General features: G+C 38.1%; 1 protein-coding gene across 1 annotated transcript in view; it reads right to left on the reverse strand.

Moving 5' to 3' along the window:
- The window catches only part of EPHA6 (EPH receptor A6), an 850,663-nt gene that overhangs the window by 214,624 nt on the left and 622,776 nt on the right, over positions 1–13,263 (reverse strand). Inside the window, exons 7-8 of the mRNA XM_084646856.1 lie at positions 1,981–2,028; positions 1,396–1,558 (exon numbers count right to left, since the gene is read on the reverse strand). Of these exons, the coding sequence (XP_084502982.1) occupies positions 1,396–1,558; positions 1,981–2,028 (211 nt within the window). The remainder of the gene's footprint in view (positions 1–1,395; positions 1,559–1,980; positions 2,029–13,263) is intronic.

Consider the following 13,263-nt stretch of genomic DNA (forward strand, 5'->3'; position numbering starts at 1 on the left):
AAAGTGAAGTAAAATTCAAAAGTTGAAGTGTTTCATTTCAAAAATGTCAAACCAAAACATTTAGAAGTATGCAGATATTTTGAAAATCCCACTTGGCGCCTATCTGCATCTTAAGGTACTTAGATACCTTCAAAAATCTGGCCCTAGCTTATTTTTGAAAATGGTATTTAAGAGTTTAAGGCGTAGGGGCACTTTAGGTATTTTTACCCTAAGTCCATTAGTGTAAAGTCAGGAGCAGTCTCAATGTTTATCTGCGATATTATGTATGAAAGGGATTAGCTATCAACTACTGTCTAGAGAGGCAAATTTAAATTGAATTGACATTTTAGTAACTAATTCTTTACATTCTTAGCTTCTGAATTGCTTTTGGTTGAATGGTCACTAACAGTCCCATAACCTTTGACTGGTAAACAGTTTGTCTGGATGCCAAGGATCCTTAGTTCCATATTGGTACAAAAGTCACTTTCCAAGAGCACTATAGAATTAGAATACATTTGCCACTTTGTCATAGCATTTCAACTTGTGATTCAGCTGATCATTCCTGGATAAATTTGAAACCTCTATGTTAAATACATTCATTTACATTTTGTCAGCAACATTATACGACCCTCTTGGTAAGATTTCTGTAATTTCTTATTCATCTATGAAGTCTATTTTGAAAACTTATACATTTATAAGAAGACTTCAGTCTGTACTTCAGCTTAAGCAGCATGAAGTTCAACACATTAATGAGACATGGTATGGGTAAGTGGTTAATTAATGTAATTTCACTAATGAATGTTTTTAATGTGGTATGTATACTAATTTTCTATCCAATATTTACAAACATCCTAACTGGGATTGTAATGGGGGCTTGGGTTTCATTACAGAAGTTGTTCACAGATCTTTTTGTGGCTTTTTATATGCTTGCTTCTTATTTGGGTATTTAGCAGACTTACTGTTTGATTGGATATACACATAAATGTTTCCATTACATTATTCTTAGATAATGGGAGTAGAGAAAGCCAACAGATGAAAGGCTCTCTGTGAGAAAATGTCAGGTTCTACTCTGCTGGCATCCATATCTTGTGGGTCTTATAAGCTCCATTTCAGGAGGATAAAAGATGGAAAGTCTCTAGGGAAAGAAAGGGGTTGGAGGGTGAGGAAATCTTGCAAGGAAAAAAAAATCCTTCAATGTTCTTCTTGGGCTGATTTTTATTTTTGTTGTTCCTGAGTTCAATATACAGGGAACCCCTCAAAAGGGGATGTGTGAGAATTGGTTTACATTAACCCAGTGGGCATTCTGTGTTGTGTATGTGGTGAATACTCAGCTCATTCACATTCCCAAAGTCTGACTGACTTAGAATTAGATACTACTTCTACTGTAGTCAGTTTTCTCCCTTCTGTAAGACTTACTTTCATCTCCAGTTTCAAATTCAAACTTCTGGCTATAGCCACTGTATCCTGCTGCAGTCCTGACTCTGATATGAAATATATATTTGGTGGCTGGCTTGAGACCTGTGATGATAACACTTGGAGCCTTGGACCTTGTGGAGGAATAGCTGAGCTGCTCATGCTCCTGAGGGACAAAAGAGGGGAGAAATGATATCAGGTTGAGTTGTGCAAACTTTGTAATAACAATAGTCCAAATAGAAAGCTCTGCTTTTTTCTAATGAATGTAAAATCTGTTCATAAAAGGAGGTGCAGGTATGAATTCTGGTTCTCTGATATTGTGCTATTATCACAATGTATGACATGACTTTGGATCAGAAATATTTTAAGAAATTTTGCTTATTCTTTCATACAGTGCACATTGTACCTTTGTGATTTGGGTTAGAAATATACTGTAGTCAAAATAATATGGTATTAGTACATGACTACATTCACAGAAAATGGCAGCTGAAATGGCAGCTACATATTTTGCACAACGGACAAATTAGAAGTTCCATAAGTACTAGTAAAGTGTAAAGATGTGGGAGTATTCAAATACCCGCTACTCACTTCTACCCGCAGGTAGTGCCAAAATGCCGGCGCTATCCGTGGGTAGGCCTGTAGGTAAAAGAAAATATAGATTAACTTTTTTTTAGTTTGAAAACTTCTATCATGGATCAACTGCTTTGTTGTTGCTGAACTTAATTTTTCTCTCCAGTTAGCTGTAATGTGATTGTATATGTATTCCCTGGCACACTATAAAGAAAAACATTCTTTGCAGAATTCCCATGTTAAGTATTTTCCAGCCGATTCTGGGAGTTGTTGAGAACCCCCAACTCCTACTGAAGTCACAGGGAGTTACGTGCTCAGCATGTCTCAAGATCAGGTCTTTAGTAGAAAGGTTCACTCTGTCAGACTGCTGCACAAACTCAGTAATATGTAGTTTTGCACACAGAGCATGCTGATGATAGTTCCATATTTTTAGGACACAGGGAGGGTGTCATGACAGAGCTGAAGCAGAACTGTCCATGGTACTCTCAATAATACAATAGCAGTACTCACAGAGCACCACAAATGTATACATGCACGGATATTATGCTATGTGACATATTAAGTTATTCAAAAGTTGTTTCTAGCTTGTTAACGTGGAGAAGATATAGCAGGGAAAAGAGCAGCTTGCAGTTACATTGCAGAAATTTACTACTTTTGAACAATATACATATGCTTTTACATGAAGCAGGGTATGGCAAACATATTAAGCCAGATTCATCCCTGATGGAACCTCACTGAGTTCAATGTAGTTACCCCACAGATGAATTTAGCATAAGTGCTTCCACTGGCCGGGATACAGCAAAATCAACTAACTAAACCACATCAGGATTTCATACAGATAAGTGTTGGTATTTGGGGTTGGGGAAACATCAACAGAAATTTAAGATTATTACAACCAATGCCCACTGTCCAAATTCTGGAGATAATTTGAGAAACTGTATTAAGAGAAAATCCTCAAGTTGCTACTTATTTAAAGCTGACTGTTATTAAATTTTGAAATAAGAACCAGTGCTACATAACAGAAAAACAAAATATGTAACATGTAAAATATATATGTACAGATGGAGAGAGAATACAGATTATACACAAACAACAGAATTTTAAAAACTGATAGACTGGTATGCTATGGTATCAAAAGGCAAAAGGATTCTGCTAAATCTCACACAAATTTTAACCATTTTGTTTAGGTCAATTTTGTGACCCTTAAACTTCTATTTTCTGTAAAGTTTGACAAAATTGGCTATTTTCCCATCAAGAGAGGCAAAAATGCTAATTTTGATTTTCAAAGCTGCTGAATAGAGTCACTTTTTGTTTGAGAATGGGCTCTCTTTAATTGGAAAAAGAGTAGCTGAGAAAAGAATCTGATTTTGCTTTGGAGAAACGGGACAGCTTTCAGGATTGCAAAAAACTGAAGACCTTTCCCTGCCCCCACCCCTGCACATATTAAACAGTACCCTGTTTCACTGTAGATGTTGCTATAGAGCAACTGTCGCTTATACATAAAAATAGTAGGCTAGAGATGAGGTAGATACCGGTATCATTAAAAAACTGGACAAGTTTTTGTGACAGTCATAATAGAAAACATTTTGTAGTCATCATCAGATCTAGTATTTAATTGGTTAGTGGCATGAGATTTTTGTTTATAGACCTGATGCTGGTTTTATTGACGTCAATGGGAATTTGATCACTGACTATTGTAAAATAAGAATTTTGATAGTGTTTTTAAAATTGTACCTGTGTCCAGAAAACTTGGTATTTGCTACATTTTATAAATTAAAAGAAACTGTGGTTGCCATTAAGAAGTCAGCATTTGCCAAAAGATACTACAGTATTTCCCTACACTTGCAATAGGAAATAATTGTGATAATTGTGTGAATCTCTTGGCAAGCATTGCTTTTTTATTGCTGATCACGGTGTGTCCTTTGGTCTAAGGAGAGGTTCATTTAAATTTGAACTATTACACCCATCATAATGTGACTACTACCATGAAGGAGTTCATGAAGTCTTTTCTGTAGCAATTTAAACAATTGTTAAGAAGCAAGTAGACATGATTGCTTCTATTCATAAATGACTTGTTTTCCATGTAAGGTTAAATTTCACCATTAACATGATGCCCTACCACAGTAAAACCATGGGAGAGGGTTCAGAGAGAAGAAGTCTTCAAGGATCCCCTTGCTGATACTTCCACCATACACATTGTGCCTTTGGGGTGGTAAAATATGGAGCCAATGTCATGGCCTGGGCCATCCCTGTAAAGGCCATGTTCCTTTGTACCAGCTTTGGTCTCTGGTTCTTAAGGCCTGTGATGATAACACATGAAGCGTTGGCTACCAGGGACTCTCTCAGCTTTAGTTGTCCCCAAGGACACTGAGGAGCTCAGTGGACAATATAACATAGTAACAGTTTGTATTATCTTTTCCAAGAATTTCTGCAGGGCTTGAGGTACATGTGGGTGTGGGGCAATAGAACAAATTTTGTGCCCTGATCTTCCCTGTCCACAAAGCACATGCTTGCATGGAGGAGCACAGGGTCACAGAGGGGCTTTTGGAAGAGTCCATAATAGGGGGAAAATAGTGCTGCGGAAATGTCAAACCTTTTTGCAGGGAAAGATAAAAGGCATGCAGATGGTCTCCCCTCTGTATATGGATCTGGGTCAATATGAAACAAGTATAGTGTTCCTCAATGTTAATAATAATACTTCACTGTAGTTTTCAGTCAATTTGGATACTTATCAGAAACTTAATTAGGGAGAACACACAGGCTGAAGGTGTGAAGCCTGAGTTAAAGAGGTAAATACAGTGTAAACCAGAAAAGTACCTAATGCTAGCTCACAACCAAAAATATGAAGTTCTGAGTGCCTAAGCGCTCCTCCTCATAACAAATTTAACTTGGCCAAAATATACAAGGCAAAAATAAACTAACCCCAAACCCCATTAATGGCATTATAATAGTACTACTGCACCAGGATAAATAGTTTAAGACTGTCCAAAAACTTAGGTAGAAAATATGCTATCAACCATACATGTGGTACCTTTTACTCTCTCTTTATTTCTAAGGAAATATTCTCTCTCCAGGTAAGAGCATATGAACATAAGAGCTACCATAGTGAGTCAGACCATGGTCCTTCTTTCCTTGTATCCTGTTTCTGAAAGTGGTCTGTTCCAGAGCTTCAGGGGGAGTGCACAGAAGAAGGCATTTACGGAGTGTTCCACCCTGTCTTCTGCTCCTTGCTTCTGGTAGTCAGAAGTCTGATGTTGTCCCAAGCATGGGGTTGCGTCCCTGACCATCTTGGCTAATAGCCATTAATGAACCTATCCTCCCTGAACTTATCCAGTTTTTTTTAAAAAAAAACAATTTTACTCTTGGCCATCACAACATTCCATGGCAATGAGTTCCACAGGTCAGTTGTGCATTGTGGGGAAAAGTGCTTCCTCTTATTTGTCTTAAACCTGCTGCTTATAAATCCCATCAAGTGACCCTGCTCTTTGTATTATGTAAATAACAATTCTCTATTCATTTTTCCACACCATTCATGATTTTACAGACCTCTATCAGATTCCCCTTTAGTCATCTTTTTTCTAAGCTGAAGAGCCCTAAATCTTTTTAGTCTCTCCTTACATGGAAGCCATTCCATAACCTTGATCGTCTTCATTGCCCTTCTCTGAACCTTCTCCAGTTCCGCTATATCCTTTCTGAGTTGGAGTGACCAGAAGAGGACAGAGTATGCAAGGGGTGGGCACACCTTGACATTACGGTATTTTCTGTCTTATTTTATACCCTTAGTAATTTAGTAGTAGTAGTAATTGTCAATTGAAAGGAAATTGCTCACTCTGGAGCCAATTTTCAGAAAAGCAGAGCATACACAACTTCCATGGAAGTCAATAAGGGCTGTGAGTATAGAACCTTACAGAATCAACCGCTGGGTTACCATCATCATGGTACAAGAACCTGAATTAGTACAGAATATCCAGATTCTGGACTTTATACAAGGCCAAGGACACTTTTCCAAATTCCATATCCAAAGGAAAATTGCTTTTGTTTTCTGACGTTCTAGATCAACAGTTTTCTTGGGAGGGCCACTGGTATGATTGTACAAAAGTGTGCAGTGGCACTGATGGCCCAATACTAGACACACTGAGGTGGAGTTCTGGCATTAATGTAAGAAGTACAGGATCAGACTGTGAAAATAATGGAAAGCTTGTTGTTTTTACAGTTCATCACAATAGCTACATCTCTCCCATCAACATAAACAGTCTATAATGAAGTAATTCTCTTGTATGGCATTGTCAGAGCAACTGGTTGTTATTCACTATGTGCCTCCATGAACAGGACATTAAGTTCACGATTCACATTATGATTTCCTATTTGGCCAAAAGAAAGGGGATTCTCTCTGCTGACATTTAAAATATGCTCTTGAATACAAAATCTTCCAGACACCAACCACGTCAATATACTGCTTTCTATATTTTTCCCCATCTGACCAGAGAGAGAGAAACAGCACAAAAATGAAAAATTTCTATGTTTCTATAGGTGAACTATTAATAGAGATAAAGTAGGATGTGGTAACATCTTCTCTTTTTAGCTTTAGATAGTGATCACAATGAGTAAAATGCTCATTTTGTGGATGACACAAAAGTATACCAAATTAGGAATATCTCAGGGCTTGGATACACTATGGAATACAACATTATACTGCCAATAATAACTTACATGCAATAACGCTCAGCTAGCTTTTAGATTAACTTTGCCAGTAAAGAACCGATATGCTTCAGCCACTTTTAGACATGTGGGTTTTGTCACCCTTCATAGATGAATGACAGAGAGAAATGCATCGCTAACTAAACTACAATCAGCACTTTAATTTACAAATGGAAAGATAACCAAGTACTCTTTGCTATTATTTTAAATTATATAACAGTAGTCCAAGAATTACCCCCTCCTCCAAATTACTCAGCCAGCCAGTTAAAGAAAAGACTTCTGACCAAAAGAGCCAAAGGGAAGGCTAGAACTTTTTAAAATTGGGAAGGAAGCTTTCCCTTTCTGTCTGTGGTTGTTCTCTCTGGGCTGAAGAGATGGGGCAACAGGAATGCTATGTAAAGTTTGAACCAGATATGAAAATAATCAGATCGTATCTAGAACTACTTTTAACAACCCACATATGTAAGTAAATTAGGAATGTTTAGAAAGACGTGATTAGGTTTATTTCTGTTTATTTTTTAAGCTGAACCCCCAAGAAAACTGTTTTGAGTGCTTGTCATAAATATAAAGGGAAGGGTAAACCCCTTTAAAATCCCTCCTGGCCAGAGGAAAAATCCTCTCACCTGTAAAGGGTTAAGAAGCTAAAGGTAACCTCGCTGGCACCTGACCAAAAAGACCAATGAGGAGACTAGATACTTTCAAAAGCTGGGAGGAGGGAGGGAAACAAAGGGTCTGTGTCTGTCTGTATGCTGCTTTTGCTGGGGATAGACCAGGAATGGAGTCTTAGAACTTTAGTAAGTAATCTAGCTAGGTATGTGTTTAGATTATGATTTCTTTAAATGGCTGAGAAAAGAACTGTGCTGAATAGAATGACTATTCCTGTCTGTGTGTCTTTTTTGTAACTTAAGGTTTTGCCTAGAGGGATTCTCTATGTTTTGAATCTAATTACCCTGTAAGGTATCTACCATCCTGATTTTACAGAGGTGATTTCTTTACTTCTATTAAAAGTCTTCTTGTAAGAAAACTGAATGCTTTTTCATTGTTCTAAGATCCAAGGGTTTGGGTCTGTGGTCACCTATGCAAATTGGTGAGGATTTTTACCAAACCTTCCCCAGGAAGTGGGGTGCAAGGGTTGGGAGGATTTTGGGGGGAAATACGTGTCCAAACTACGTTTCCCAGTAAACCCAGTTAGAGTTTGGTGGTGGCAGTGGAGATCCAGGGACAAAGGATAAAATTAATTTGTACCTTGGGGAAGTTTTAACCTAAGCTGGTGAAAGTAAGCTTAGGAGGTTTTCATGCAGGTCCCCACATCTGTACCCTAGAGTTCAGAGTGGGGGAGGAACCTTGACAGTGCTTAATTTTTGGAATTGCTCTTTTAAAATCTAGCAAAAGCCTAAAATCCAGATGTATTTTTTCTTTTTTCTTTTAATAAAATTTACCTTTTATAAGGACACAATTTGGATTGTTGTGTCCTAAAAGGTTTGTGCCTATGCTGTTTGATTAGCTGGTGGCAACAACTAATTTCCTTTGTTTTCTTCTCAGCTCTTCCCTGCAGCGGGGATGAAAGGGCTTGAGGTACCCCACGGGGAGGAATTCCCCAGTGCGCCTGGCTGAGTTCAAAGGGTTTTTTTTGCATTTGGGTTGTGGCAGCGTTTACCAAGCCAAGGTCAGAGAAAAGCTGTAACCTTGGGAGTTTAATACAAGCCTGGAGTGGCAAGTATTAATTTTTAAAATCCTTGCGGGCCCCCACCTTCTCTACTCAAAGTGCCAAGTGGGGATTCAGCCTTGACAATGTGGCACATGGGTTTTGGAAGCCTGCCTCTGCAAACATACTCATTGTGATTCAAAACTTTCAAATTTGCATGTGCAAAAAGAATTCACTTATACAATAACTGGCCATTTACACATGTAGTCAGCTGTTCTGTTTGCTAATGTAGGTTGGAACTATTGTGTCCACAAATGGAAATATGCCCTTAAATTATATTCCCCCTTCTCAGTACTTTCAAGGCACTATACAATATTGTGTGTATATATATATATATATATATACATGGGGGCCATCATTTTCTCCTGAGTACAGGTCACAATGTCAGAGCTGAATAAATACTATGTTATAGTAAAGAATAATATTACAGGGTTCTGCCACTTATAGTTTATCAATGTTTATTTAAAATCAATGAATGATGAACACAGAAAAGTGTAAAAGAACAATCTAATATTTTCTACTTTCCTGGGTGTATCAACCTGATGGATACATGTAGATGTGGCTGTTGAGAGAAGCAGCAGTATCTAAAGGAATCACCTAAACCTTGGGAGCAAGGAACGCCTATTAATCAAATCTCTGTGGGCATGCGAAAGGGGAACCTCACATCTCTTCTTCAGTTTCCTCATCTGTAAATTGGAGATAATGCTCGAAAGGGTGATGTGAATGTAATTAGTGAACATTTTCATAGCCATAAAATACAGCACATACTTGTGATAGATGTGACATCTTGGGAGCATGAAAATTTCAAAAGGCTGTTATACGGGGATGTGCCAGATGCCATAGGCACTGGGATTAGTAACAAACTTGTGTATCTATGAATATTATATGAAACTTTGGGCACTAGGGATTGTATACTAGCTTCACAGCAAGTTACCAAGCTTCCACAAGGAACTAAAACAAGTGAGGAGTAATTACCGCAGATCTCGAGAGAGAGGGAAACAACTCCAGAGAAGAACCTCTCCCTGGGATAAATTGCAGATGCTGGTTCAGCCCAGTTCAAGAGGGCCAGGAGACAAACAAAGATCTTGTGATATCAAGGGCCAGCCTGAACTGTTGAAGGGGACCCTCATTTTGATCCAAAAACTGACCTGAGAATGTAACCAAAAGGTCACCGCCCTGCTAGAAGGGTGTGAAGAACTGGACCCTTCCTGGGTCTCCATTTGGAAGATGGCTGACACGTGGTAACCTTAGCATGCAGGGAAACTGTTTACTGGTTTATGACAGATTTTCTCTGTAATGCATTTGTCCTAAAATAAATGTACGAGGTTTTGTGAAAGCTGCTGGTCACTGGGTACCACGGTCACTGTCCCTAGAGAGAGTGCAAGCTGCAGGTGCTAGACTAATGTCAGACTTGCTGGGATAATCACAGTGAATTGTAGGGGAACTGCAAGACCAAATTTTTGGTCTGGAGGGATAGGGATTTGGGTCCTTGCTCACAGAGAAGTAATGGCTAGAGGCCAGAAACCTAAAGGGATGCCCTGGAGGAGACCTGGATGGGGAAGAGGTGTAGTTAACATCACCAGAATTGTAACCATGATCACAGGAAGCAAAGGTCTTTGAAAGATGTAAAGTCTTGAGCTAGTTAGAAAGTCTACCCGTAGAAGGCAGGGAGTCAGCAGAAGCTGAAACTGTGTGTGGTGTCTCTTCGGGAGAAGAGACCAGAAGAGTTTGATGTTATAAGCCACCACATGTGTATTTTTTATTTTTGTTTGGTTTTGTTCTAATATCTGTCACTAATCTGATCTATAACTGTTTAGGTGCCTGAAATATTGAAGTGGGCTTTACCACTTTGGCCATTCAGTACTTTTATATTTTGATTGTCTGTCAGTCAGTTCATCACTCTTTCCATAAGTAAGCAAAGCTGTCAACAGGAAAGGGGTAGAATGGATAACCAATCTAAAGAAAATACAGAGAGGTCAGAACCCAGCCAAACATCACTTTAATTGGATTATATACCAGGAAAGGCTGAGGTGAAGTGAGGTGAGCCATGAACAGGAGAACATAAAATGGAGAAAGAAGGGGACAGGGTGACTCCAAAAGGTGCTTGAAATCTCACCAGCACAATGAATAATGTGGACTAAGTGAGAGAGGGTGTGTTATTAAAGGTTAAATAATGTGGAGGGCCAAGAAGAAATCAGGGTATAAGGACATTAGATAAGATATTATAAATCACATTGACAAGATGATCACATTGGGAGGAATAAAGTTAAATCTATGCCTTAAATCAATTATGGAAAATCTGCAATCAGAATACAGTAAAGAGGGTGGGGCATCTGTTTTGAAAATGCGAGGCTAGTCTGTATATTGACAAACATATACTCTCCAACAGCTATAAATTATTCTACTCATGCATCTTTTCTAATTTAAAATACCTGTGTTTACTAAAGAAAACTTTTGAATCAACATTTTAAAGACTGCTCTTCAGTTTGGCAGGCCAAAAAGTCAGAGACATTAGCAGTATTGCCAATCTCAACACATGAATCTAGCACCCCAAATCATGAGAATGGTTTATAAAAATCTGAGATTAAAAAACAAAATAAAACAAAAATAATCAGAGGTTCTTTTGTTTGCCTTCCAGTTTTTAAAGCCTGGAGGTCATGTTTTCATGCTTTTCTCTGGACCTATCAGGGTTAAAAACATTTTTCTTTAAGTGAAAGCTCAGATTATCACATTCACAAGATTGCAGGAGTTGTGGTTTTAAGCATAACACCAATTATCATGAGATTCATGAAAACAATCATGAGAGTTGGCAACATAGATTCAGCCAAACCAACCATAAGTGACACCACAAAGCCTAAACAACAGACTGCTACAACAGCAGAACCCCAGTATGACTTTACGTGTCATTCCTAGCTTCAAATTAGCATTGCCTCAGTTACAAGGACTACAAATCAAGCTTTACTCACAATGTGCTTTTTTTACCTACAAATCACCTCGGACATGGGTTCTAAAATTTATCGGTAAAGAATCCGGGACTACAAATTTGTGAGCCCTCAGAGACACGTCACCAGGCTTGTAGTGTAGAAAAGATAAACTACAATTGAGAACGGTACTATTCTTGGTGGAAGAGTCACCTATGTTACATTTTGCATTATTAATTTGAACATTATCCTATGAAAAGTTCACATATATAGCCAAACAGTAGAAAGAAGAATTCTGTGCAAAACAACCTATCATCTCGGTTGTTTTACTAGCAGAATATCAAATATGATTATTTAACAGCAGAGGGCTGACCAGAGTTTCTGTTCATTTCAATGAATTCTGAACATAAGGACGGTTAACTTTACGTACTTAATGTCCTGGGGATAATGTCTATATGTCCTACAGCACACTTTGTCAACATTCTTACCTAAAAGGTTTTATCACCTCAGAAATGAAGATGATTCACATCATTGTGTGCAAAAATCAACATTTTATTCAATTTACTCCTTACTGTGAGATCTTGGGGTAAATTTTCCATTTTAATTTGTTAAAGTTCCTCACTTTTGCAAAGTTGCCTGACTTACTTTTCTGGCATTTTATTCCTTTATGTATTATAGCTGTCTGCATTTCATTGTTCTATTTGTGAAAATTCAATAAGAAAAAATTAATTACCAGATACAGGAGGTGGATGTAGTGATCAGATTAAGAGGGGGATTAATGTACTACACTACACTGACCATTTCCTACATGTAATAAAAAAGCAGATAGATAGGCAATTGTGAGTTCTCTTTCTTTCCTCTTCATTTATTTTATTTAAGAACAGTGGTACAGTAAAGCTGAAGCACAGAAGTTGTGAATTATAGATTCATAGATACAGGGAAGAGAGAAAGAACAGAAGAAGTCAGGAGTCCATTATAAATATCAAAATTGGGAACCTTTAATTTAAGATCATAGAAAACTTACAGAGTTTCAATAACATCAATCACATGAAATTAGCCCCCCTTCAAAAAATCCAAACCTATGGCAAAAAAGACACGTAGCTGAAATCCTTCAACTGAAATCTAACAAGCATTAGAGCAAACTCCTAACACATACTGAACTCCTAAGCCACTAATGTGCTAAACATAACTTCTAAAATGTAGTGAGCCACTTCTGCTGGAGACCAGCTTCATAGTCCCTTGACTCTCTCCAATTCGCCTTTTTAAAATGCGCGCTTGCACACACACATTTTTCTTCTGGCTACAATTAAGGGACCACCACCATAAAACCCCTTATAGCAACCAAATGAATTAGTTAACAATTTTCCATTTTTCATAGGGGAACTGCAGTGCTGCTTTCCTTGCAACACTGAATTCCTAACATGAGATAGTACTGCATAAATATATAAATACAAATACATTAGAAGCAAAAGACCAAGGACAAGGTAGGCCAGTTACTCAATGGAGGGGGGGAACAATAACAGAAAATATGGAAATAGCAGAGGTGCTTAATGACTTCTTTGTTTCGGTTTTCACCAAGAAGGTTGGTAGTGACTGGACGTCTAACATAGTGAATGCCAATGAAAATGAGGCAGGATCAGAGGCTCAAACAGGGAAAGAACAAGTTAAAAATTAGTTAGATGTCTTCAAGTCACCAGGGCCTGATGAAATGCATCCTAGAATACACAAGGAGCTGACTGATGAGATATCTGAGCCATTCGGGATTATCTTTGAAAAGTCATGGAAGACAGGAGAGATTCCAGAAGACTGGAAAAGGGAAAATATAGTGCCCATCTATAAAAAGGGAAAAAAGGACAACCCGGGGAATTACAGACCAGTCAGCTTAACTTCTGTGCCCGGAAAGATAATGGAGCAATTAATTAAGCAATCCATTTGCAAACATCTAGAAAATAATAAGGTGATAAGTAACAGTCAGCT

The sequence above is a fragment of the Lepidochelys olivacea genome (genome assembly GCF_965140295.1).
Source record: "Lepidochelys olivacea isolate rLepOli2 genome assembly, chromosome: 1".
In the NCBI taxonomy this organism is placed as follows: domain Eukaryota; kingdom Metazoa; phylum Chordata; order Testudines; family Cheloniidae; genus Lepidochelys; species Lepidochelys olivacea.